The sequence below is a fragment of the Mobula birostris genome, chromosome 14 (assembly GCF_030028105.1).
Source record: "Mobula birostris isolate sMobBir1 chromosome 14, sMobBir1.hap1, whole genome shotgun sequence".
Lineage (NCBI taxonomy): Eukaryota > Metazoa > Chordata > Chondrichthyes > Myliobatiformes > Myliobatidae > Mobula > Mobula birostris.
This window is the reverse complement of record NC_092383.1, coordinates 35,681,744-35,708,008: the sequence shown is the minus strand read 5'-3', so window position 1 is coordinate 35,708,008 and position 26,265 is coordinate 35,681,744. Positions and strand designations below refer to the sequence as shown.

Sequence of the window (26,265 nt, the reverse complement as noted above, 5' to 3'; positions counted from 1 at the left end):
ACTTTGAACTGATCCTATGAGCTACAGAGCTGGTTCTATGAGCTATAGACTTGCTTTCAAGGACACTTTACAACTCATACTCTCAGTATACTTTTTTAAATTTGCATTTGTTTGTCAGTCTTAGTTTACATATACAGAAGCTTATCATAAATTCTGTTGTATTCCTTTTTCATCCTGCAAATGCCTGCAAGAAAATGAATCTCAAGGTCGTATATGGTAACACATACATATGTACTTTCATAATAACTTCTCTTTGAAATTTGCCTGATGTTTGTGTGGTGATGCACATTGAAACTTCACAGTTCCCAAATAATTTTGAAATCTTTTCAGTGGTTTTGTGTGCCTTTCCTTTCCAACTGTACTGCATCTGACTAACCAGTACCTTCATTGGGGTAGACTTACTTTACAGATTGTTTCATTAATTATTTGGTGCCAAAATGCTTGCTTTAAAAATTACATCAACTTTTCCCCAGGGTTGGAGAGTCCAAAATTGGAGGGCACAAGATGAGTGGGGAGACCCGAGATGTAACGTCTTCACACAGTGGCTGGTGAAGTACCTGCATTAAGCTGCCAGAGGAAGTGATCAAGGTGGGTAAAACTGCAACTCTTAAGAGGCATGTGGAGGGGAGAGTCTTGGAGGGTTGTGGATCGGAAACGGTCAAGTGGGGCTAGCAGGGAGAAAGCTGTGGTTGCCATGGACCAGTTTGGCCAAAGGATCTTTTTCCATGTTGTATGACGGTATGACGGGGCGGTGGGTGGGTGTGTGGGCGGGGGGGGGGTCGCTGGCACATTCCAAGCTGCAGGTGTGTGTGTGTGCGTGCGCGCTCGGGGACATACTGGATCTCGGTGTAACCAACACAAAAGCCTTGTGGAGAAGGACTGCAGTGCCAGGCTCTGCTGCCAGTGGATTCTGTTCTGTCCCGTGTAACAGCCTCTCAAACACTTGTTGGGCGACTGTTATAAGGGGCCACTGGAGTTCAATCGAAGAGGGCATAGGTTTAAAGTGAGAGGGGAAAGTTTAACAGAGATTTCAAAGCGAGTTGTTTTACACAACAGAGAGTGGTGAGTGTAACACAATGTAAGGGGACGTGTTGGAACCAGATAGGATGGTAACACTTATGAAGCATTTAGACAGACAAGTCAAATCAAATTGTCATATACTGTACATTTTTGATGAAGTGCAGATACAATGAAATACTTGCAGCAGCATCACGGCCACATAAGATTCAGACAATAGAACACAGAACACAAGTTATACATGTTATACACGACACACTAACAAGCAGGGAATGGAAAAATATAGAGACCATGTGCAGGTATTTCGGATTAGTTAAAATTAGCATCGTGGCCAGCACAGACACTGTGGGCCGAAGGGTCTGTTGCTACTCTGTACTGTTCTGTGATCTATGAGTGGTATTGGTGCTTTGTATATAGAATATATATCAACATGACCGCATTATGAATGTATAAACTGGATGAGATCACGAATGCGGAGCAAATCGCCTATTGCTTTGTATTTTCTGCACATAGTTTATGTGAATGAAGTTTAGAATAGGGTTTAAAGTTAAAGGCAGGGTGCCTTTAAGGTATTGCGAAGTGCACGCATCAGATTTGGAGCAATAGTTGTAGAGGGCGTGAACGCGAACTTCTAAGCAACCCGCCTGTTTGCTGGGCAGGACATGTGCGCAGGAGTTTCTACCAGTCCGAAGCTCCTCAGTTAAAGTCTTGTGGAAGTGAAGTCTTGATAGGTGAGCCGTGGTTTTGTTTCTGTTTTTCGCCCAGAACCGTGTCTTTATATTCAAATGTCAGTTGCAGGCTGGGTTAATGTTTGGTACTGTACGTTGCGGTAGGGTTGGGGGTGGGGTGGGGGAGGAAGCAAGGTGATCGTGGGGGTTCAGAGCTCCAGGTACAGTTCGGTCACTGGCCAAGTGTGGCGAGCGCTGGGCGTCAGGGTCAGTATCGGTATCAGGAATTGCTGATCGCCGCTGGAGGGTTTACCATCGTCCCCTGATTTCTACACCGAAGGTGAAGTCGTTTCAAGGTGCCTTTAAAGTCAGGGCGTGTGTAGGTTCTGGTCTTGCGATGTCGTAATGTTGGAGGTAGTTGGAAGTTTTCTTCCCACCCCCCACCCCGTCCGCTGAGTGCCGAGGAGCTTGCGGCTTCTGTAGCCCAGGAATGTGGCGGCAACCGGCCGAACTAGTAACGAAGCAGGGAGCGCGGCGCCGCCCTTCGGCTCGCCGGGTTTCCGTGCTCTCTGGTCGGTCAGCTGTTCCGAGATAAGCCCGGACGGCAGCGGGACCGCGGGTTTGGCAGAACACACGCCGCTCTCCTGCCCCGATCCCGATCTGTAGCGTGGGTCACTTAACAATTAGCGATCCCGGGTCGCCCCCCTCCTTTCTGCTCCTGTTTATTGTTGGGATCTAGCACAGCTTTCGGCACGACCTTCTCCCCAGGTCCTGCGGTTCTCGATCACCATGTGCAGTCCAAGGAAAGAGTTTGCGAAGGTGACCCCGGCAGCCGTGGCTGCTGGACGTTTCTCACCTTTCGGTCTCTGCTTCCCATGCACGCTTGGAGAGGCCATTCTGCCCTTCGAGCCCAGACTACTAGTTGTTGGAAAACATGATCTTTGTGACTTCATGGTGTCACAAACCCTTCAGATTGTTGACATAAGTCTAGAAAATGAGATTTTTAGTATTTCCATTATCTTCCCAGCCCCTCAGCTGTGTGGATAGAGAAATGCTTCTAGCCGTTGTCCTGGAAGGGCCTTGTTCTGAGGAAATAGTGTACCAACATTTGATTCATTTACATCTTAATTTCCTCATCTTTTATATTTTCTATATATGCATTTGGGAGAATAAAAAATGAAATCTGGCTTCATTGAACCCTTTAACCCCTGTATCATCCACTGTGTTTCGAAAGTGTGTTCCCCTGAGTGGTCTTGTTTAAATGGCAGCTTGTATATGCCCCTATTCTGATACCAGCACACTTAAAATCTGCAGGTGTTAGAATTCTGAAATTAAAAAAAAGAAAATAGCAAAACGATTATTGTTTTCGATCAATGATCTTTCATTTGACTTGATTTTTTTCCAGCAACCTTACAACTGATTCCCTTTTTACAGTTGTGACAGGGCCTCAGACCACACTAGTTTTTTTCTTATTTCTGGCAGGTCACTCCTTGTTTTACAATTGACTTAAAAATATTCCTCATTAGACTTCCTGCAGTCTGAGTTTTTTGTTTCATTTTTACTATCATTCATCCTTCGCTTTTTAAAGTCCATTCTGAATGAGCTCTATCGATACTGTCCTCTTCATCCCCTTTTCTCATTCTCTAAACACTCTCTTTTTCCAGTTCCAATAAACAATCCTTCATTTGAAACCTTCACTTTCTCTGATTCTGGCCAGCCTGCTGATCATTTTACACACTTCTGGTTTGTAGCACCTCCATTATTTTGCTTGTGTTCAGCATTAAATTGCAGTTTGTTGAAGTATTTGTATATATTTGAGTTTAGGAGCTGAGAGGTAATGTTGCAGCCATACAGGACCCTGGTCAGACCCCACTTGGAGTACTGTGCTCAGTTCTGGTCGCCTCACTGCAGGAAGTATGTGGAAACTATAGAAAGGGTGCAGAGGAGATTTACAAGGATGTTGCCTGGATTGGGGAGCATGCCTTATGAGATTAGGTTGAGTGAACTTGGCCTTTTATCCTTGGAGCGACAGAGGATGAGAGGTGACCTGATAGAGGTGTACAAGATGATGAGAGGCATTGATCGTGTGGATAGTCAGAGGCTTTTTCCCAGGGCTGAAATGACAAGCACGAGAGGGCACAGTTTTAAGGTGCTTGGATGTAGGTACAGAGGAGATGTCAGGGGTAAGTTTTTTATGCAGAGAGTGGTGAGTGCGTGGAATGGGCTGCCAGTGATGGTGGTGGAGGTGGATATGATAGAGTCTTTTAAGAGACTCTTGGACAGGTACATGGAGCTCAAAAAAAATAGAGGGCTATGGGTGACCCTAGGTAATTTCTAAGGTAAGAACATGTTTGGCACAGCTTTGTGGGCTGAAGGGCCTGTATTGTGCTGTAGGTTTTCTATGTTTCTGTATCCTTTCAGAATGATGTCCTGCAAACCAGGTTCTGAAGGTGGTGAGGCACTAGGGAGTATTTTTATCGAGAGTGGACAGAATGATGTCATGAGTCCTGTTTTCTTTTATTGAGTTGAATGAGACTTCTGGGCTTTATCCAACTTCATTCTCTGATATCTGTGTGTGATGACTAATGTGTGTTACGTGGACCTTCCCTGTGGCAGAGCGTTCTTCGTTGTAGGTCCTCTTGGATTTCAGAGCATCTCTGATGCTGCCTGCTGTTCCTGTTCCAGTAATGAGTAATATGGGACATAGATCAGTAAAGACCCTTTGTCCCACAATGCTGTGCCGTCCTTTTAACCCACTCCAGCATCAATCCACCCCTGAACAACACACAAAATGTTGGAGGATTTCAGCAGGTCAACCAGCATCTATGGAAATGAATAAACAGTCAATGTTTCGGGTTGGGAATCGGGTCCTTTAGGGCTGGAAAGGAAGGGGGAAGATGCTAGAATAAAAAAGGTAGGAGGAGAGGAAGGAGGACAAGCCACATGGTGAGAGGTGACGCCAGGTGGGTGGGAAAGGTAAAGGGCTGGAGATGAAGGATCCCCATCACCCAAGAACACATTCTCTTATTGCTACCATCAGAGAGGAGATACAGGACCCTCAAGACATGTTGATCTGTCATCAGATTTCTGAAGTAACAATGATGCAACCTATGAACACTACCTCAATATTTTTGCTCTCTTTCTGCCCTACTTATTTAATGTTTATATATACTGCATATTTCTTGAGCTAATTTAGTTCTTTGTTACAGCTGCTGTAAAACAACAAATTTCACAACATAAGGAACATCAGTGATATTACACCTGATTCTGAGACTCCGAGATAGGAATATAGATGAAAGAAAAATGGAGAGCATAGTAAGTGGAAAGGGTTAGATTGAACTCTAAGCTCTAGGGCTAGGGTTCCCAACCTTTTTATGCCATGGACCCCGACCATTAAACAAAGGGTCTGTGAACCCCAGGTTGGGAACCCCTGGACTGCAGGACCTCAGAGGGCCAGGTAGCCATGGACAACTGCATGGGCCCCAGCTACGCCCACTGTTTCATTGGTGATGCGAAACAGTCCATGTTCCAAGCCCTTCCCGGTAATATTTCCCCGAATCTTTCTGTGCTGCATTGTTGACTGCATTGGTGCTGCTTGATGCACTCATGCTGAGCTCATCAATTTCTTCAACCTTCCCTCCAAATACCACACTGCTTTTAAATTCACATGGTCCATTCTGCACACAAGTTCTCCACCAACATCATGCCTTCTTTGTCCTTGCATCATTATGTTGGGCCCAAGATAGATCTTCAGAGATATTGACACCTAGGAACGTGAAACTGCTCACCCTTTCCACTGCTGATCCCTCTGAGGACTGGTGTATGTTGCCTCAACTTCCCCACCTTGAAGTCCACAATCTTACATGGGTCCTACTGATGTTGAGTGCAAGGTGGTTGTGACACCACTCAACCAACCAATCTATCTCACCGTTAGTAGGCAAATTGCAGTGGGCCCATGTCCTTGTTAGGCAGGAATTAATTCAGGCCATGACCAACCTCTCAAATCACTTCAGCTCTTCAGTGTCTCAATATATCTGCCTCTACCACCTTCATTCCATGCATACAAACGTACTCCTAACATTCCCCCCCATACTTTCCTTCAATCACCGTAAAATTTTGCCCTCTTGTATTAGCCATTTCTGCCCTGGGAAAAAGGTGCTGGTTGTTACTATCAATGCTCCTTGTTATCTTGTACTCCTCTGTCAAGTCACTTCTCCCCCTCCTCCTTCACTTCAATGAGAAACGCTCAGCCTATTCTCATAAGATGTGCTCTCTGATCCGGGCAGCATCCCTGGTAAATTTCCTTTTCACCCTCTCTGAAGCTTCCACATCCTACAATGGGATTACCAGAATAGAACATATTACTCGACAAGTGTGATCTGACCAGAGTTTACAGAGCTGAACTCTACCTTGTGGCTCTTGAACTCTGTCCCCTGACTAATGAAGGCCAAACCATCATACACTTTAACCAGTCAATTTGCACTGTAACCTTGAGGGATTTATGGATATGAACCAAGATCCCTCTGTTCCTTCACACTGCTAAGAATTCTGCCATTAACCCTGTACTCTGCCTTTAAGTTTGAACTTCCAAAGTGAAGCACTTCACATCTTTTTGGATGGAACTTCATCTGCTACTTCTCAGTCCAGCTTTCCATCCTATCAGCGTCCTGTTGTAATGTACAGAAACCTTCTACACTATCTACAACAACACCAACCTTGACAATATCTGCAAACTTGCTAACCCACTCTTCCATTTCCTCATCGACTGATTTCAGAGGACAAAATCATTTGGATGAAATGTTAAACTGAGTCTGTGCCTGCCTTTGAAAGGCATGACACTATTTAAATAAGAGAAAGGGTGGTCTGACCAATATTTATCCTCCAAATGACTCCAGAAGAGGAAATCCATCTCGTTGTGGGATCTTGCTCTGTGCATGTTGGCTGCCACATTTTTCACATAGTGAGGCCACTTCAAAAGTAGTCCAAAGATGGCTTGGAACTCGGATAGTGATTTTATATTCACGTTAGGCCTTATATTCCATTTGTCCTCTTCTTTCCGTTCTAAAGGGAACAGCCGTCTCCCGATAAAGCAGCAGGGATTGAGATTGCTGAGCACAAAGATATGGGCACCGGAGGGGACTGGAACAGCCTGATCTTTAGATTGTTTCATGAAGGTCAGGGAAAGAGGGAAAGGCAAGACCAGGCTCCCATTTGCTTGGATAAAGGCAGCGGACTTTAATGATGTGCAAAAGAGGTGGGTCATTCGATGCCCAAAGTGAATTGGAGGTCAGCGTCTTGGAGAAATGTGGTATTGTTCTAGCGCTTGCCCCAGATTTTTCTATACTGATCCCTCACTGGTTTCATGGAGAACCTTAGAGTAAACCCATTCTGATTGAAGATTATGAAATGACAGATTTGTATGCGCTAGACACAGACATGTTGGCTGGGGATTCAGTGTATAATGGGTTACAGAATATTCACTGGAATTTCCAACCGTTCCCTGTAAAGATCCCTTCTGGTCCAAATCCCACTAACTAGAAACTATCCTTTAACAAGTTCCATTCATCTCTTGGCAACAACATTGAAATTTGAGTCACAACCTATCACATTCCAAGCCCTCTTTGTCACGTGAGGATGTCTCAGAGCCACACCACACAGCCTCTGAGACACCCTCACAGCTTTGTTTCCCAATTCAGGTACTTTGCCTTCCTCTTGTCTCCTTGGCACCTTGTCCCCTCCCTTTTGTCATTGATGACACATGATTCGACATGCCTCACTCCCTGGAAGTCCTCGAATTCTTCCATTTTCACACCTTCAAGAATCTTTAGTGCAGTGTTGCTATTGGTAATTTTGCTACCACACCTGTTTTTGATTTCCTTCTGCCAAGGTGATTGTAAGTTGTCCTCCAAGCACGATGGAAAGTACTTGTGTATTCAGTCACCAAACCAAAGCTGTGTCTTGGTTTGGTCATCTGATCCACCCGTTTTTGTAATATTCCCACGTATTGGAAAGTGTGATTACAAGAGGTTTTACAAATGCTAGAAATCTTGAACAACACCCACAACATGCGGGAGGAATTCGGCATTTATGGAGCACAATAAAGTCTAATTTTTAGGCCTGATGCGAAATGTTGGCTGTTTACTTTGCTCCATAGATGTTGCCTGACCTGCTGAGTTCTTCCTGGATGTTGTGTCTGATTAAATATGTGGCTCACCACCTCCTTCACCTCCATTCAGGTTCCCTAACGGCCGTTCCAGGTGAGGCAACACTTCACCTGTGAATCTGCTGGGGTTGTCTATTGTTTCCAGCGCTCCAGATGTAGTCTCCTTGACATTGGTGGGACCCAGTCATAAATTGGGGGACCGCTTCATCAAGCATTTCGGCTTCATTCATCTAAATCGAAGCTTCCAGCTGGCCAAACATTTTAATTCAGTCCCATGTCGGTCCATGGCCTCCTCTTGTGCCACAATGAGGCCAACCTCAGGGTGGAGGAGCAACACCTTATATTCTGTTAGGGTAGCCTCCAACCTGATGGCATGAATATCAATTTCTCCTTCCAGTTTAAAAAAAATCCCTCTCCCTCATCTCTTCTATTCCCCAGTCTGGCCTCTTACCTATTTTCATCTGCCTATCACTTCCTCCTGGTGCCCCTCCTCCTTTTCTTTCCCCCATGGTCCACTCTCCTCTTCTATCAGATTACTTGCTCTTCAGCCCTTTATATTTCCTACCCACCTGGCTTCACCTTCACCTTCTAGCTATCCTCCTTTCCCTCACCCCCTCCCCACCTTTTTATTCTAGCATCTACTCCCTTCCTTTTCAGTCCTGATAAGTCATAGTCATACTTTATTGATTCCAGGGGGAAATTGGTTTTCATTACAGTTGCACCATAAATAATAAATAATCATAGAACCATAAATAGTTAAATAGTAATATGTAAATTATGCCAGTAAATTATGAAATAAGTCCAGGACCAGCCTATTGTTCTCAGGGTGTCTGAACCTCCAACGGAGGAGTTGTAAAGTTTGATGGCCACAGGCAGGAATGACTTCCTATGACGCTCTGTACTGCATCTCGGTGGAATGAGTCTCTGGCTGAATGTACTCCTGTGCCCACCCAGTACATTATGTAGTGGATGGGAGACATTGACCAAGATGGCATGCAACTTAGACAGCATCCTCTTTTCAGACACCACCGTCAGAGAGTCCAGTTCTATCCCCACAACATCACTGGCCTTACGAATAAGTTTGTTGATTCTGTTGGTGTCTGCTACCCTCAGCCTGCTGCCCCAGCACACAAAAGCAAACATGACAGCACTGGCCACCACAGACTCGTAGAACATCCTCAGCATCGTCCGGCAGATGTTAAAGGACCTCAGTCTCCTCAGGAAGTAGAGATTGCTCTGACCCTTCTTGTAGACAGCCTCAGTGTTCTTTGACCAGTCCAGTTTATTGTCAATTCGTATCCCCAGGTATCTGTAATCCTCCACCATGTCCACACTGACCCCCTGGATGGAAAGGGTCTCGGCCTGACATATTGAATGTTCATTCATTTCCCTTGATGCCTGCTGATTTCCTCCTGCATTTTGTGTGCGTGTGTTGTTTTGGATTTCTAGCATCTACACAATTTCTCATTTTCATGGTGTCCATTTGTTGGCTGCACCATTGTGCTGTTTAGCTGTTATTTTGTGTAGTTAGCACATTACTTGCATACGCCATGGTCACAAAGGTGTGAATTCAGTGCTGACACCTAATTGTCCCAGAATCACCAACAGTGACTTCTTTTTCCATTGTTCATTCTCATGCCCTCCAAGGGTCCATCCTAGTTCTCATCTATACCCTGCCCCTTTGACATTATCATCCAAAAATCTAGTCTTAATTCGTGGTTGCTTCAATTAGCTAGACACAGAATATAAGGGCAGGGAGATGAGGGTGCAATGTTAGAAAACATTGGCTGTATACATTTCAGGTTACCCCAATATCAGAAGAATAGAGTTTGTCTGGAGAGGATGCACAGGAGATTGGCTGGGATAAAGTGTTCCAGTTAAGAGAAATAATTGTGCTTGTTTTCTTTGAGCTGAGAAGGTCAAAAGCTGACCTGATTGAGCTACATAAACATGATGAATAGTAAGAAACTTTGCCTATAGCCTTTGTGTCTAAACAGAGGTTTATGTTTTGAGGTATAGGAAAAGAGAGTTAGAGTGCATCTGAAGAAGAACCTTTTTTTTTAACCTGGAGCTGGCTGGTACAGTATCTGGAATGAACTGTCCATGTTTCATTATGTTAGAGACTCCCCCAGTAAGAAGCATCTGGATAAGTACACGAATCACCAAGACAAAAGAGGCTGTAGACCAAATAATGGTAGAATAGGATTGGAGTTGTGGGCAAAGCATCTGTTTCTTTTCCCTCCCCCTCACTGGTCTGAGATGTAGTGGTGTTCGCAGGAATGAAACAGTCTCAACCATAATGTGTGTTGGGATCTGGTTAGCCTCCAGGAGAACAAACACAAACAGCAGTTGGGAGGACGTTGAAAGATGAAACGTGTTTGGGAACCCCAGGCACACCTGCAGGTTAGGACTGGGTTTGTTGTGCAGCTGGTTTACAATTCAGGCAGTGCTTTAGTGAGATGACTGAGGCTGTTCCCATTCATTTCTTATCTCTTAAAGAGGCTATAGATCAGTGTTCCACCAACAACTTGAGCATAAAATCCATCAGGAATTATTGTGCTTGATTGGGATCTTGCAGTGTTAGTTATTAAAGCATCTCAGAGCATCCTCTCCTTGTAAAATTGATACAGATGTCCTGTTCTTGTGTCCCGAAATGTACTTTGAAGAGAATTCATTGGTGGCTGATGTTCCTGCCCTGAGATCAAGGATGAACTTCCCTTTGTTGTGGGGGGGAGGATGGGAAGAATTCAGTATTTCTATTGTTTCTTATTTGCTACACAATTGTGGAGGGATTTTATGCCATTACAGGTGCACATACATATCTTCCACCATGTAAATGATCCCTGTCCCTGCCAGGTACAGTGACTAGTCCAGGATCTCCCACAGTCTTCCCATCTCCCAGAATCAGCACAGGTCGGCAGTAGGTGTGCTGAACCTGACTTCAAGGAACTGCTCCTCTTCCTTGGCGGTATAGGAAGACAGATGGCCGTGGCACGTTGATACATTCTATAAGACGTTGGTGATGCAGCACTTGGGTCACTCTGCTCTTAGAAAAGATGTGGTTCCATTGGGAAGAGTACAGAAAAGATTTGAGGATGTTGCTATGACAAGAGGGCCTAAGTTATAGGGAGAGTTTGGTTGGAGTTCCTTGGAGCTAGTGAGAATAAGGGGTGAACTGATAAGAGTGTTTAAAATTATGATGGGGTTAGATAAAGTGGATGGACCATAAATTCTTCCACAAAACAAGGCTTGGGGTGAGAGGGAAAAGATTCAAAAGTGACCTAAGAGGTAACGTTTTTTACTCAGAGACTGTGAGCTACGAAAAGAAGTGACTGAGGCAGATGTAATGACATCATTTAAGAAACGCTTGGATAGGTTACATGAAGGGACATGATTTATGTCAGTGGCAGTAAACCTGAGAAGCAGGATTACACTACTTATACTCTTGTGACTGCCCTGTCCTTCAGTAAGATCATGGCTGCTCAAAGGGATATGCCTTTAAAGAGTTATGGGATGATTGCAGGGAATTGGGACTAACGAGGCGGGTACAATGGTCAGCATGGACTTGTTGGGCCAAAGGGCCTGTGTTCATGCTATGGTGCTGCTGAATCAAATTCCAAGCACTTCGGTTCAATTCCAACCTCCAGTGCTGCCCGTGTTGAGTTTGCACGTTCTCCCTGTGACTACCTGAGGTTCCTTCCCGGGGTGGGGGCGGGGCAATGGCTTCTGTTTCTTCCCACATCCCAAGGACGAGTGGGTTGGCCACTACTGGTTATCCTCAGGCTGTGGGTAGAATCTGGTGGGAACTGATGGGATTGTGGGTGGAATGAAAGGGTATGACGGGAAGTCAGTAGATAAGGGCTGGCTGCTGTGTTCCTTGACTTTGTGCCTTCACAAAGCACCTTTCAACAAGTACAGCATGCTGTTGTGTTTAATTGTGGGGTGTGTCCTGTTATCAAATTTCCCACGTCAGGTTAATGAAAGCAAACCCTGAGCAACTCTGATAATCAGGTTGTGATCTTTGCCCAGTGACGAATAAACTTGTGGAAGTCTAGTGTCATGTGCAAATAAAAATGGTTTGTTTAGTTCCTTTACATTCCAGAAGTGCTGCACAATTGGTGCTAGTCACTAACGTCTCTGGAATGACAAAGGGTTTGGGTCAAAGACCCCTTTTTCAGAAGGGCTTAGATGCTGCCTTACATGTGGAATATTTCTGGCACTGAACAACGTGTACAAAGTGCAGAGACCCTGTAACAAGTGAAAGCTCGGGTGACTGAATTGAAAATTAAAAAAAAACTAAAGATGCTGGAAATCTGAAACAAAATGGAAAATGCTGGAACAGACGCAAGAGGTTCGGCAGATGCTGGAGGTCTTGAGCTGCAAAGACAAAATGCTGGAGGAACTCAGCAGAATCAGGAGGCGTCTATGGAAGAGAATAAACAGTGTTTCGGATAGCAATAAGGGGAGAAGATGTAATTTAAGCGTAAGCTAGCCATTAATATAAAAGAGGATGCCAACATTTTTCTCATATTTAAAGAGGCAAAAAGGACATTGAACTGTTGGAAAATGATCCTGGAGAGATAGTAATGGAGAACAAAAAAATGGCAAATGAACTAAATGGTTATTTTGTATCAGTCTTCAATGAGGAAGACACCAGCAGCATGCCAGATATTTGAGAGAGTTGGGACAGAAGTGAGGGTAGTTGCTATTACTAAGGAGATGGTGCTTGGGAAGATGAAAGGCCTGAAGGTCGGTCACCTGGACAAGGTGGACTATGCCCCAGTATTCTGAAACAGATAGCTGAAGAGATTGTATGGCATGAGTAATGATCTTTCTTCAATGGTTCTGGATGACAGAAAAGTTACAAATGTAACTTGACTCTTTAAGAAGGGAAGGAGACAAACGATGTGAAATTATAAGTCAATCAGCCTGACTATGGTGGTTTGCGAGGTGTTACAGAAGATTATTAAGGATGTGGTTTCGGGGTGCTTGGGCACACTATAAAATGGGCAGAAGTCAGTATGATTTCCTTAAAGGGAAATTCTACCGGACACATCTGTTGAAATTCTTTGAGGAAACTAAAAGGCACGATAGACAAAGGAGAGTCAGTGGATGTTGTTTACTTTGATTTTCAGAAGGTCTTTGACAAGGTGCCACACATGCGGATGCTAGACAAGATGAGAGCGCATGGTATTACAGAAAAGGTACCCACATGGGTAGCTGATTGGCTAACTGGCAGAAGGCAAAGAGTGGGAATAAAGCAGTTCTTTGGTTGACTGCCAGCGATTTGTGCCATTCTGCAGAAGTCAATGTTGGGTCTGTTACATTAAAAATCATGTTAATAATCTGGATGCCAGAATTGATGTTTTTGAGGCCAAGTTTTGGATGATATAAAGATAGGTGGAGGGGCAGGTAGTACTGAGGAATCTGCAAACAGTCTTGGATAGATTAGGACAATGGCCAAGGAAGAGGCAGATGGGATACAATAATAGTTCAATAGTTCTATTTATTATCAGAGAAATGTATGCAATATACATCGTGATATTCTTGTTCTTCACAGACATCTACGAAAACAGAAGAGTGCCCCAAAGAATGAATGAGATTTAAAATGTCAGAACCCTGAAGACCCTCACACCCCCTCTCCCCACACAAGCAGCAGCAAAGACCCCCTACTCCCCCTCTCCCTGTACAAACAGCAGCAAAGACCCTCTACTCCCCCTTTCCCTTGCACAAACAGCAGCAAAGAGCCCCTACTCCCCCTCTCCCCCTCCCCGTACAAACAGCAGCAAAGACCCCTTCTCCCCGCACAAACAGCAAAGACCCTCTACTCCCCCTTTCCCCCACATGAACAACAGCAAAGACCCCCTACTCCCCTCTCCCCCACACAAACAGCAGCAAAGACCCCCTACTCCTCCTCTCCCCTGCACAAACAGCAGCAAAGACCCCCCTACTCCCCCTCTCCCCCGCACAAACAGCAGCAAAGACCCCCACTCCCTCTCTCCCTTGCACAAACAGCAGCAAAGACCCCCAACTCCCCCTCTCCCCCACACACAGCAGCAAAGACCCCCACTCCCCCTCTCTCCCACACAAACAGCAGCAAAGACCCCCTACTCCCCCTCTGTCCTGCACAAACAGCAGTAAAGACCCTCTACTCCCCCCTCCCTGTACAAACAACAGCAAAGACCCTCTACTCCCCCTCTCCTTGTACAAACAACAGCAAAGACCCTCTACTCCCCCTCTCCCCCACACAAACAGCAAAGACCCTCTACTCCCCCTCTGTCCCGCACAAACAGCAGCAAAGACCCCCTACTCCCTCTCTCCCTCGCACAGACAGCAGAAAAGACCCCCACACCCCCTCTCCCCCTCACAATCAGCAACAAATCCCCTCTCCCCATACAAACAGCAGCAAAGACCCCCCTCCTCCCTCTCCCCCTCACAAACAGCAAAGACCCTCTACTCCCCCTCTCCCTCACACAAACAGCAGTGAAGAATCCCTACTCCCCCTCTCCCCCGTACAAACAGCAGCAAAGACCCCCTCCTCCCTCTCCCCCTCACAAACAGCAAAGACCCTCTACTCCCCCTCTCCTCCGAATGAACAGCAGCAAAGACCCCCTACTCCCCCTTTCTCTCGCACAAACAGCAGCAAAGACCCCCACCCCCCTCTCCCCCGCACAAACAGCAAGAAAGACCCCCTACTCCCCCTCTCCCTGCACAAACAGCAACAAAGACCCTCTACTCCCCCTCTCCCTCACACAGACAGCAGAAAAGACCCCCACACCCACTCTCCCCCTCACAAACAGCAGCAAATACCCCCTACTCCCCCCTCCCCATACAAACAGCAGCAAAGACCCCCCTCCTCCCCCTCTCCCCCTCACAAACAGCAAAGACCCTCTACTCCCCCTCTCCCCCGTACAAACAGCAGCAAAGACCCCCTCCTCCCCCTCTCCCCCCACAAACAGCAAAGGCCCTCTACTCCCCCTCCCCCGAATGAACAGCGGCAAAGACCCCCTACTCCCCCTTTCTCTCGCACAAACAGCAGCAAAGACCCCCACCCCCCCTCCCCCGCACAAACAGCAGGAAAGACCCCCTACTCCCCCTCTCCCTGCACAAACAACAAAGCAATGACCCTCCCCCTCCCCATCTCACTTACTTCTGCAAAACAACATCAGCACCCACTACCCACCAAGCAGGCAATGGCAAAGTCCCCAAGAAAGCCCCTGATCTGCAGTACAACAAAAAGTAATCAGTCACCTGACAATTTGACATACTGCAGGCTCTCTCTCCCTAGTAAAGGGGCAGAGGGGTGTTCCCTTTCACAGTGAGAGGGGTGACACAACAAAACTAGCTGATTTGAAAAGATAAAGTCAGTCAAGTCGCTTTTTTCCACGTTTTCCAACTCGAGAATGAGCAACAAACTCTTCCCCCACCAACAAGAGAAAGAGAGAGTGAGATTTGCCAAGTACAGAACCTCTGATAGCTGATCTGCTGCACCCTGTGTTCTGTTGTCTCCCGCGACATGTGAGTCGGTGGCACTGGCGCAGAATCGGCCCATCCACAGGGCCGCGAAGCTGCAGAACTCCAAAGGCACGCTAATCTTCTGGGCCATGTCTTTGGGGATTCAAAAAGTGACCGGTCGTGAGTGGGTCCCATCACCACAAAGAACAGATGTTTGAGTGTAGCTCTAGATCAGGGTCTACGACAGAACCCCATCCACCCTGAAAAAGAAAAAGAAAGACATCAAAGGTAGATTAAGCTGTTTCCGCATACGAGCTGGAAGGAGTTGCTGTTAAGTGCCTTTGTAGCTCTGCTGTTCAGTGTAGGCAAGTGTATGGTCATGCGCTTTGGTAGAAGAAATAAAGCATATTTCATGGAGCAAATACATAATTTGGAGATGCAAAGGGTCTTTGGAGTCCTAGTGCAAGTTTCCTAACTTAAAGCTTAACTTTCTGATTGAGTTGATGGGAAGGAAGGCAGAGTAACACATGCAAAATGCAAGAGGAACTCAGCAGGTCAAGCAGCATCTATGGAGAGGTGTATGGGAGGAGGGGATGAAGCCTCACCCATCCACCTTCCTCCTCATCTGGTTTCACATATCACCTTATAGGAGCTAATGCGTTTCTTCTCATGTCACCATATTCTGTTTTCAGCCTCCAGCTTTTCCAGTTCTGATGAAAAGTCTGAGCCCAAAACGTCAACTGTTTATTCTTCTCCATAAATGCTGCTTAGACCATAAGACATAGTAGCAGAATTAGGCCATTCAGCCCATCATGGCTGATCCCAGATCCCATTCAACTCCATACATCTGCCCTCTCACTATATCCCTTGATGCCCCAACCAATCAGGAATCTGTCAACTTCAGCTTTGAATATACCCACAGACTTGGCCTCCACCGCAGTCTGACAGAGCATTGCACAGATTCACAGATTGGCTAAAAAAAAATCCTCCTTACCTCCTAAAAGGTTGCTCCTCAATTTTGGGGCTGTGCCTTCTAGTTCTGGATACCCCCACCATAGGAAACATGCTCTCCTCATCCACCTTATCTAGTCTTTTCAGCATTCTATGGGTCTTAATGAAATCCCCACACATTCTTCTAAATTTCAGTGAGTACAGGCCCAAAGCTGCCAAATGCTCCTTGTATGTTAACCCTTTCATTCCTGGGATCATCCTCCTGAACCTCCTCTGGACTCTCTCCAATGACAGTACATCCTTTCTGAGATAAGGGGCCCAAAACTGATGAAAGTACTTCAAATGCAGCCGGACTAGTGTCTTATAAAGCTCCAGCATTATTTCCTTGTTTTTATATTGTATTCCCCTTAAAATAAATGGCAACATTGCATTTGCTGTCTTTACCACAGACTCAAGCTGTGAATTAAACTTCTGGGAGTCTTGCATGAGAACTCCCAAGTCCATCTGCACCTCTGATGTTTGAATTTTCTCCCCAATTAGATAATAGTCTGCACTATTGTTGCTTTTACCAAAATGCAATATCATACTTTTCCCAGCACAGTATTCCATCGGCCACTTTTTTGTCCATTCTTCCAACTTGTCTAAGTCCTGCTGCAATCACATTGTTTACTCAGCACTGCCTACCCCTCCACCTATCTTTGTACATCTGCAAACTTTGCCACAATGCAGTCAATTCCATTATCTAAATCATTTACAAACAATGTAAAAAGTAGCTGTCCCAATACTGACCCCTGAGGAACACCACTAGTCACTGGCAACCAACCTGAAAAGGCCCCCTGTATTCCCACTCACTGACTCCTGCCTGTCAGCCATTCCTTTATCCATGCCAGTATCTTTCCTGTAACACCATAGGATCTTATCTTGTTAAGCAGCCTCATGTGGGGCACCTTGTCAAATCCCTTCTGAAAATCTAAGTAAATGACATCCTCTCCTTTGTCCATCCTGCTTGTTACTTCCTTGAAGAATTCTAACAGATTTATCAGGCAAGATTTCCCTTTACAGAAACCATGTGCAGTTTGACATATTTTATCATTAGTCTCCGAGTACCCTGAAACCTCGTCCTTAGTAATGGAGTCCAACACTTTCCCAACCACTGAGGTTAAGCTATCTGGCTTCTAATTTCCTCTCTTTTGTCTTCCACCCTTAGAGAGTGGAGTGACATTTGCAATCTTCCAGTCCTCCGTGACCATGCCAGAATCAAGTGATTCTTGAAAAATCCTGACCAATGCATCCATTATCTCTTCAGTAACCTCTTTCAGGACTCTGGAATGTAGTCCATCTGGTCCAGTAACTTATCCACCTTAAGACCTTTGAGTTTGCTGAGCACTTTTTCCTTTGTAATAGCAATGACACTCACTCCTGCTCCCTGATGCTCACAGACCTCTGGCACACAGCTAGTGTCTTCCACAGTAAAGACTGAAGCAAAGTACTTATTAAGTTCATCTACCATTTCTTTGTCCCCCATTACTAACTCACCAGCATCATTTTCCAGTGGTCCAATATCAACTCTCACCTCCCTTTTATTCTTTATATAACCGAAAAACTTCTGGTATCCTGCTTTATATTATTGCTGGTTTGTCTTCATATTTAATCTTTTCCCTTCTTTATAGCTTTTTTAGGTGCCTTTCGTTGGATTTTAAAAACTTTCCAATCATCCAACTTCCCACACCTTATATCCCTTTCCTTGGCCTTTATGCATTCCCTAACTTTCCTTGTCAGTCACAGTTGCCTAGTCTTGCCATTTGAGAACTACTTCTGTGGAACTATTCCCAGAAGCTGTTCTGCTGTCAACCCTGCCAGTATCCCCATCCAATCCACCTGGGCAAGCTCCTCTCTCATGCCTCTGTAATTTCCTTTATTCCATTGTGATACTGATACATGTAACTTCTGCTTCTCCCTCTCAAATTGCAGTATGAATTCAGTCATATTATGATCACTGCCTCCTAAGGGTTATAGAAACATAGAAAATAGGTGCAGGATTAGGCCATTTGGCCCTTTGAGCCTGCACTACCATTCAGTATGATCATGGCTGATCATCCAACTCAGAACCCTGTACCTGCCCTCGGTCCATACCCCCTGATCCATTTAGCCACAAGGGCCATATCTAATTCCCTCATAAATATAGCCAATGAACTGGCCTCAACTGTTTCCTGTGGCAGGGAATTCCACAGATTCACCACTCTCTGTGTAAAGAAGTTTTTCCTCATCTCGGTCCTAAAAGGCTTCTCCTTTATCCTCAAACTGTGACCCCTTGTTCTGGACTTCCCCAACATCAGGAACAATCTTCCTACATCTAGCCTGTCCAATCCCTTTAGAATTTTATACGTTTCAATCAGATCCCTCCTCAATCTTCTAAATTCCAGAGAGTATAAGCCTAGTCGATCCAGTCTTTCTTCATATGAAAGTCCTGCCATCCCAGGAATCAGTCTGGTGAACCTTCTTTGTACTCCCTCTATGGCAAGAATGTCTTTCCTCAGATTAAGGGACCAAAACTGCACACAATACTCCAGGTGTGGTCTCACTAAGGCCTTGTACAACTGCAGTAGTACCTGCCTGCTCCTATACTCGAATCCTCTCGCTATGAATGTCGGCATACCATTCGCCTTTTTCACCTCTTGCTGTACCAGCATGCCCAGTTTCAATGAGTGGTGTACAATGACACCCAGGTCTCGTTGCACCTCCCCTTTTCCTAATCGGCCACCATTCAGATAATAATCTGTTTTCCTATTTTTGCCACCAAAGTGGATAACTTCACATTTATCCACATTAAATTGTATCTGCCATGAATTTGCCCACTCATCTAACTTATCCAAGTCACCCTGCATCCTCTTGGCATCCTCCTCACAGCTAACACTGCCGTCCAGCTTCGTGTCACCCGCAAACTTGGAGATGCTGCATTTAATTCCCTCGTCTAAGTCATTAATATATATTGTAAACAACTGGGGTCCCAGCACTGAGCCTTGCGGTACCCCATTGGTCACTGCCTGCCATTCTGAAAAGGTCCCGTTTATTCCCACTCTTTGCTTCCTGTCTGCCAACCAATTCTCTATCCACATCAATATCATACCCCCAATACCGTGTGCTTTAAGTTTGCACACCAATCTTCTGTGCGGGACCTTGTCAAAAGCCTTTTGAAAATCCAAATATACCACATCCACTGGTTCTCCCCTATCCACTCTGCTAGTTACATCCTCAAAAAATTCTGTGAGATTCGTCAGACATGATTTTCCTTTCACAAATCCATGCTGACTTTGTCCGATGACCTCACAGCTTTCCAAATGTGCTGTTAACACATCTTTGATAACTGACTCTAGCATTTTCCCCACCACTGATGTCAGGGTAACCGGTCTATAATTCCCTGCTTTTTCTCTCTCTCCTTTTTTAAAAAGCGGGGTTACATTAGCCCCCCTCCAATCCTCAGGAACTAATCCAGAATCTAAAGAGTTTTGAAAAATTATCACTAAAGCATCCACTATTTCTTGGGCTACTTCCTTAAGCACTCTGGGATGCAGACCATCTGGCCCTGGGTATTTATCTGCCTTTAATCCCTTCAATTTACCGAACACCACTTCTCTACTAACATGTATTTCCCTCAGTTCCTCCATCCCACTAGACCCTCGGTCCCCTACTATTTCCGGAAGATTATTTATGTCCTCCTTCGTGAAGACAGAACCAAAGTAATTATTCAATTGGTCTGCCATGTCCTTGTTCCCCATGATCAATTCACCTGTTTCTGACTGTAAGGGACCTACATTTGTCTTAACCAATCTTTTTCTTTTCACATATCTATAAAAGCTTTTACAGTCAGTTTTTATGTTCCCTGCCAGCTTTTTCTCATAATCATTTTTCCCTTTCCTAATTAAGCCCTTTGTCCTCCTCTGCCGGACTCTGAATTTCTCCCAGTCCTCAGGTGTGCCGCTTTTTCTGGCTAATTTGTATGTTTCTTGTTTGGAATTGATACTATCCCTAATTTCCCTTGTCATCCTCGGGTGCACTACCTTCCCTGGTTTATTCTTTTGCCAAACTGGGATGAACAATTGTTGTAGTTCATCCATGCGATCTTTAAATGCTTGCCATTGCATATCCACCGTCAACCCTTTAAGTGTCATTTGCCAGTCTATCTTAGCTAATTCACGTCTCATACCTTCAAAGTTACCCTTCTTTAAGTTCAGAACCTTTGTTACTGAATTAACTATGTCACTCTCCATCTTAAAGAAGAATTCCACCATATTATGGTCACTCTTACCCAAGGGGCCTCGCACGACAAGATTGCTAACTAACCCTTCCTCATTGCTCAGTACCCCGTCTGAAATGGCCTGCTCTCCAGTTGGTTCCTCGACATGTTGGTTCAGAAAACCATCCCGCATACATTCCAAGAAATCCTCTTCTTCAGCACCCTTACCAATTTGGTTCACCCAATCTATATGTAGATTGAAGTCACCCATTATAACTGCTGTTCCTTTATTGCATGCGTTTCTAATTTCCTATTTAATGCCATCCCCAACCTCACTGCTACTGTTAGGTGGCCTGTACACAACTCCCATCAGCATTTTCTGCCCCTTAGTGTTGTGCAGCTCTACCCATATTGATTTCACATCCTCCCGGCTAATGTCCTTCCTTTCTATTGCGTTAATCTCCTCTCTAACCAGCAATGCCACCCCACCTTCTTTTCTTTCATGTCTATCCCTCCTGAATATTGAATATCCCTGAATGTTGAGCTCCCATCCTTGGTCACCCTGGAGCCATGTCTCTGTGATCCCAACTATATCATATTCATTAATAACTATCTGCACATTCAATTCATTCACCTTGTTCTGAATGCTCCTTGCATTGACACACAAAGCCTTCAGGCTTGCTTTTACAACACTCTTAGCCCTTATACAATTATGTTGAAAAGTGGCCCTTTTTGATTTTTGCCCTGGATTTGCCGGCCTGCCACTTTTACTTTTCACCTTACTACTTTTTGCTTCTACCCTCATTTTACATCCCTCTGTCTCTCTGCACTTGTTCCCATCCTCCTGCCACATTAGCTTAAATCCTCCTGAACAACAGTAGCAAACGCTTCCCCAAGGACATTGGTTCCAGTCCAGCCCAGGTGCAGACCGTCCTGTTTGTACTGGTTCCACCTCCTCTAGAACTGGTTCCAATGCCCCAGAAATTTGAATCCCTCCCCCTTGCACCATTTTTCAAGCCACGTATTCATCTGAAATATCCTCCTATTTCTACTCTGACTAGCACGTGGCACTGGTAATAATCCAGAGATTATTACCTTTGTGGTCCTACTTTTTAGTTTATCTCCTAACTCCCTAAATTCACCTTGTAGGACCTCGTCCCGTTTTTTTACCTATATCGTTGGTACCTATGTGCTCCTTTATGTTAAGCTGACTAATAAAATCTGGGTTATCACTCAACACCCAATCAGCATCTCCAAGTTTGCGGATGACACAAAGCTGGGCGGCAGTGTTAGCTGTGAGGAGGATGCTAAGAGGATGCAGGGTGACTTGGATAGGTTAGGTGAGTGGGCAAATTCATGGCAGATGCAATTTAATGTGGATAAATGTGAGGTTAACCACTTTGGTGGCAAGAACAGGAAAACGGATTATTATCTGAATGGTGGCCGATTAGGAAAAGGGGAGGTGCAACGAGACCTGGGTGTCATTATACACCAGTCATTGAAAGTGGGCATGCAGGTACAGCAGGCGGTGAAAAAGGTGAATGGTATGCTGGCATTCATAGCAAGAGGATTCGAGTACAGGAACAGGGAGGTACTACTGCAGTTGTACAAGGCCTTGGTGAGACCACACCTGGAGTATTGTGTGCAGTTTTGGTCCCCTAATCTGAGGAAAGGCATTCTTGCCACAGAAGGAGTACAAAGAAGGTTCACCAGATTGATTCCCGGGATGGCAGGACTTTCATATGATGAAAGACTGGATCGATTAGGCTTATACTCTCTGGAATTTAGAAGATTGAGGGGGGATCTGATTGAAATGTATAAAATTCTAAAGGGATTGGACAGGCTAGATACAAGAAGATTGTTCCCAATGTTGGGGAAGTCCAGAACGAGGGGTCACAGTTTGAGGATAAAGGGGAAGCCTTTTAGGACCGAGATGAGGAAAAACTTCTTCACACAGAGAGTGGTGAATCTGTGGAATTCTCTGCCACAGGAAACAGTTGAGGCCAGTTCATTGACTATATTTAAGAGGGAGTTAGATATGGCCCTTGTGGCTAAAGGGATCAGGGGGTATGGAGGGAAGGCTGGTACAGGGTTCTGAGTTGGATGATCAGCCATGATCATTCTGAATGGCTCGAATGGCCGAATGGCCTACTCCTGCACCCATTTTCTATGTTCCTATGTTCTATAACCTTTCCCCGAGTAGGCTTGAGCACAAACTGCTCTAAAAAGCCATCTTGTAGCCATTCAACAAATTCCCTCTCTTGCGATCAGGCACCAACCAGATTTTCCCAATCTCCTTGCATATTGAAGTTCCCCATTACAATTGTGATATTATCCTTATTACATGCCTTTTCCAGTCCCCTTTGCAATCTCAACCACACAGGCTACTATGTGGAGGCCTAAACATGATTCCCATAATGATTTTTTTTACCCTTGCTGTTACTTAACTACACCCACAAAGATTTGACATTCTCTGACCCAATATCACCTCTTTCTAAAGATGTAATTCCGTCTCTTTCCAACAGAGCCACACCACCGCCTATGCCTTCCTGCCTGTCCTTTCGATACAAAGTATATCCTTTGGTGTTAATTTCCTAACTATGACCTTCTTTCAGCCACGACTCAATGATGTCCACAACATCATACCGACCAATATCTAATTACACCATGAGTTCATCCACCCTATTCTGAATGCTACATGCATTTACGTTTGTAAATACAGCACCTTCAGTCCTGCATTTTTTTCCCTTGTGAATTTTGCCTCTGTGGTACAACTTTGCTCTTTCTGCATTTGTACCCAATCATTGGCTTGTCCTTCCTTACATTCATATTACATATTATGTCATCTACTTGTAAGCGTGCTGGCTCACCCTCAGCTCGATCATACTGATTCCCATCCCCCTGTCATATTAGTTTAAGCCACTCCTTGACCTGATTTCCTCCAGCATTCTGTTTGTGTTGCTCTGGATTTCCAGCAACTGTAGATTCTCTTGTGTTTATAGTAAGGAAGGGAAATGTAATATTATCAGAGGACTAGAATATAAAAACAAGGATATAATCCTGAGACTTTATAAGACATTGGTCAGACCACATTTGGAGTATTGTGAGCAGCTTTGGTCCCATACCTAAGAAGGGATGTGTTGCCATTGGAGAAGGTACAGGGGTTTATGAGAATTATCCCAGAAATGAAAGTTCTAACATATTGTGTTTGATGGCTGTGGGACTGTGCTCACTGGATGCTCAGGAGAATGAAAGGGGATCTGGTTAAAATCTACTGAATATTGAAAGGCCTGGATAGACTGGACGTGGAGAGGATGTTTCCAATGGTGGGAGAATCTAGAACGAGAGAGCACAGATTCAGAATAGAAGGGTGCCCATTTAGAAGGGAGATGAAGAATTTCTGGAGCCAGAGGGTGGTGAATCTGTGGAATTCATTGCCACAGGTGACTGTGAAGACCAAGTTATTGGGTATATTTAAAGCAGAGATTAAAGTGTACTTGATTAGTAAGGGTGTCAAAGGTGACAGGTGGATGGCAGGAGAAGGGGGTTAAGAATGGTGGAGAAGCTCGCTGCACTGAGTGGCCTATAATTCTACTCCTCTGTCCCACGGTCTTCACACTAAATAATAGAACCTAGGGGTCGTTGATTAGAATGTGGGTCATAGAATGGGATTAGTGTAAATTGGTGCTTGTTGGTGTGGACCAAAAGGCCAATTTCCATGCTGTATGACTGAGTTCGGCACCTCATTGGAGGCCTGGGAATGTCACAGCTAGCATAACACTTTACAGTACCAGCAACTCGGGTTCAGTCTTGCTGTTATCCGTGAGGAGTTCGTACGTTCTCCCTGTGACGGCATGGGTTTCCTCCCCATGCTACGGTTTCCTCCCACGTTCCAAAGACGCATGGGTTCGGAAAGGGTTATTAAGTTGTGTGCATGCTAGGTTGGTGATACTGTGTACCCCCAGCACATCCTCAGACTGTGAAGGACATTGATCCAAAAAGCATATTTCACTATGTTTCAATGTACATGTTACAAGTAAAGCTAATTTTCTATCTTTGATATAACCAGATATTCAGATTTTTTTTAATAGCACATGAACAGGCCCTCCGGCCCACAATGTTGTGCTGAACCAATTAAACTAGGTAATCAGATGGCCAACTAAACTAATCCCCTATACCTACACAATGTCCATATCCTTTCATTTTCATCACATTTGTGTGCTTATCTGAATGTACCTTAAAAGTCTCTAATGTATCTGCTTTGACCACCACCCCAGGCAGCACATTCTAGGCATCCACCACTCTCTGTTTTTATATAAAAAAAACAAGCAAACAAACTTGCCCCTCATATTTCCTTTGAAATTACCTCTCTCACCTTAATGCATGCCCTCTGGTATTGGACATTTCGATCCTGGGAAGAGGTACTGTCTATCTATCCCTCTCAGATCTCCCCTCAGCCTCTGCCATCTCTGAGAAAACAACCCAAGTTTGTCAACCTCTCATTATTGCACATGAGCTCCAATCCAGGCAGCATCTCGGTAAACCTCTTCCGCACCCTCTCCAAAACCTTGTCATCCTTCCTATAATGGGCAACTAGAACTACATGTAATACTCTAGATGCGGCCTAACTGGAGTTTTGTAAAGCTGCAGCATAGCTTCTTTTTAACTAAGTGCCTCGACTAATAAATGCCATATGCATTCTCAACCACCCTATCAACCTGTGTATCCAATTTCGGGGAGCTATGAGCTTGGACCCCAAGGTCCCTTTGCTCATCAAAGGGTCCTGCCTTTTAACAGTGTACTGTCTCCTTACGTTCGACACTATCCATAACACCACCAATCTTCGTATCGTCTGCACACTTACTAAATCACCCATCTACATTTTCATCCAGATTATTTATATGTATAAAAAACAGCAGAGGTCCCAGTATGGATCCCTGTGAAATACCACAAATAATAGACCTCCAGCTAGAATGAGTCCCTTCGGTCACCACCCCCTATCTCCTATGGGAAAGCTAGTTATGAATCCAAATGGCAAATTCACCATGGATCCCATAAATATTAATCTTCTCGATGAGGGACGTTGTCAAGTGCCACATAGACAACATCCACAGCTCTACCTTCATCAATCACCTTTGTCCCTTGTCAAAAAACTCAATCAAGTTAATAAGACATGACTTTCCCCAGCCAAAGCCTTGCTGGTGCTCCCTAATTAAGCTATGGTCTTCTAAATGCTCATAAATACTATCTCTAAGAATACTCTACAGTAACTTCCCTACACTGATGTGAGACTCACTGGTCTATAGTTTTCAGGGTTATCCCTGGTTCACTTCCTGAATAATGGAACAAGGTTAGCTACACGCCAATCCAATGTGACCTTGTCTGTGGCTAGAGAGGATGTAAAGATATTGGTCAATTCCCCAGCAATCTCTTGTCTTGCCTCTCTCAATAACCTGGAGTAAACCCCATCTGGCTCTGGAGACTTATCGACTTGAATGCTCTTTAAGTGGCCCCACACTGCCTCCATCTTTAATTCAATATGCCCTAGCATCTTAATAAGATCAACACTGATCTCCCTATCCTCCATGTCCTAGATGAATACTGGTGGAAAGTACTTACTAAAGACCTCACCTACATCCTCTGCATCCAAGCACATGTTCTCCCCTTATCCTTCTTGCTTTTGATCTATGGATAGAAAGGTGCCTTCATGAACAAGTCCCATTTGCCTGCATTTGGCCCATATCCCTCTGAACCTTTCCTATCCATGGACCTGTCCA

General features: G+C 44.9%; 1 protein-coding gene across 5 annotated transcripts in view; it reads left to right on the top strand.

Moving 5' to 3' along the window:
- The first annotated feature begins 1,669 nt into the window (after positions 1 to 1,669).
- Positions 1,670 to 26,265, top strand: part of LOC140209825 (ceramide synthase 2-like) — an 82,488-nt gene continuing 57,892 nt past the window's right edge. For 2 of the 5 annotated variants that reach the window (XM_072278364.1, XM_072278359.1), the window contains exons 1-2: positions 1,681 to 1,748; positions 4,895 to 5,000. In XM_072278364.1, coding sequence (XP_072134465.1) covers positions 4,978 to 5,000 — 23 coding nt within the window. In that variant the 5' untranslated portion in view covers positions 1,681 to 1,748; positions 4,895 to 4,977. Of the gene's footprint in view, positions 1,749 to 1,924; positions 2,026 to 4,894; positions 5,001 to 26,265 lie in introns of those variants that run through there. The other 3 variants (XM_072278361.1, XM_072278362.1, XM_072278363.1) reach the window with 3 other exon arrangements.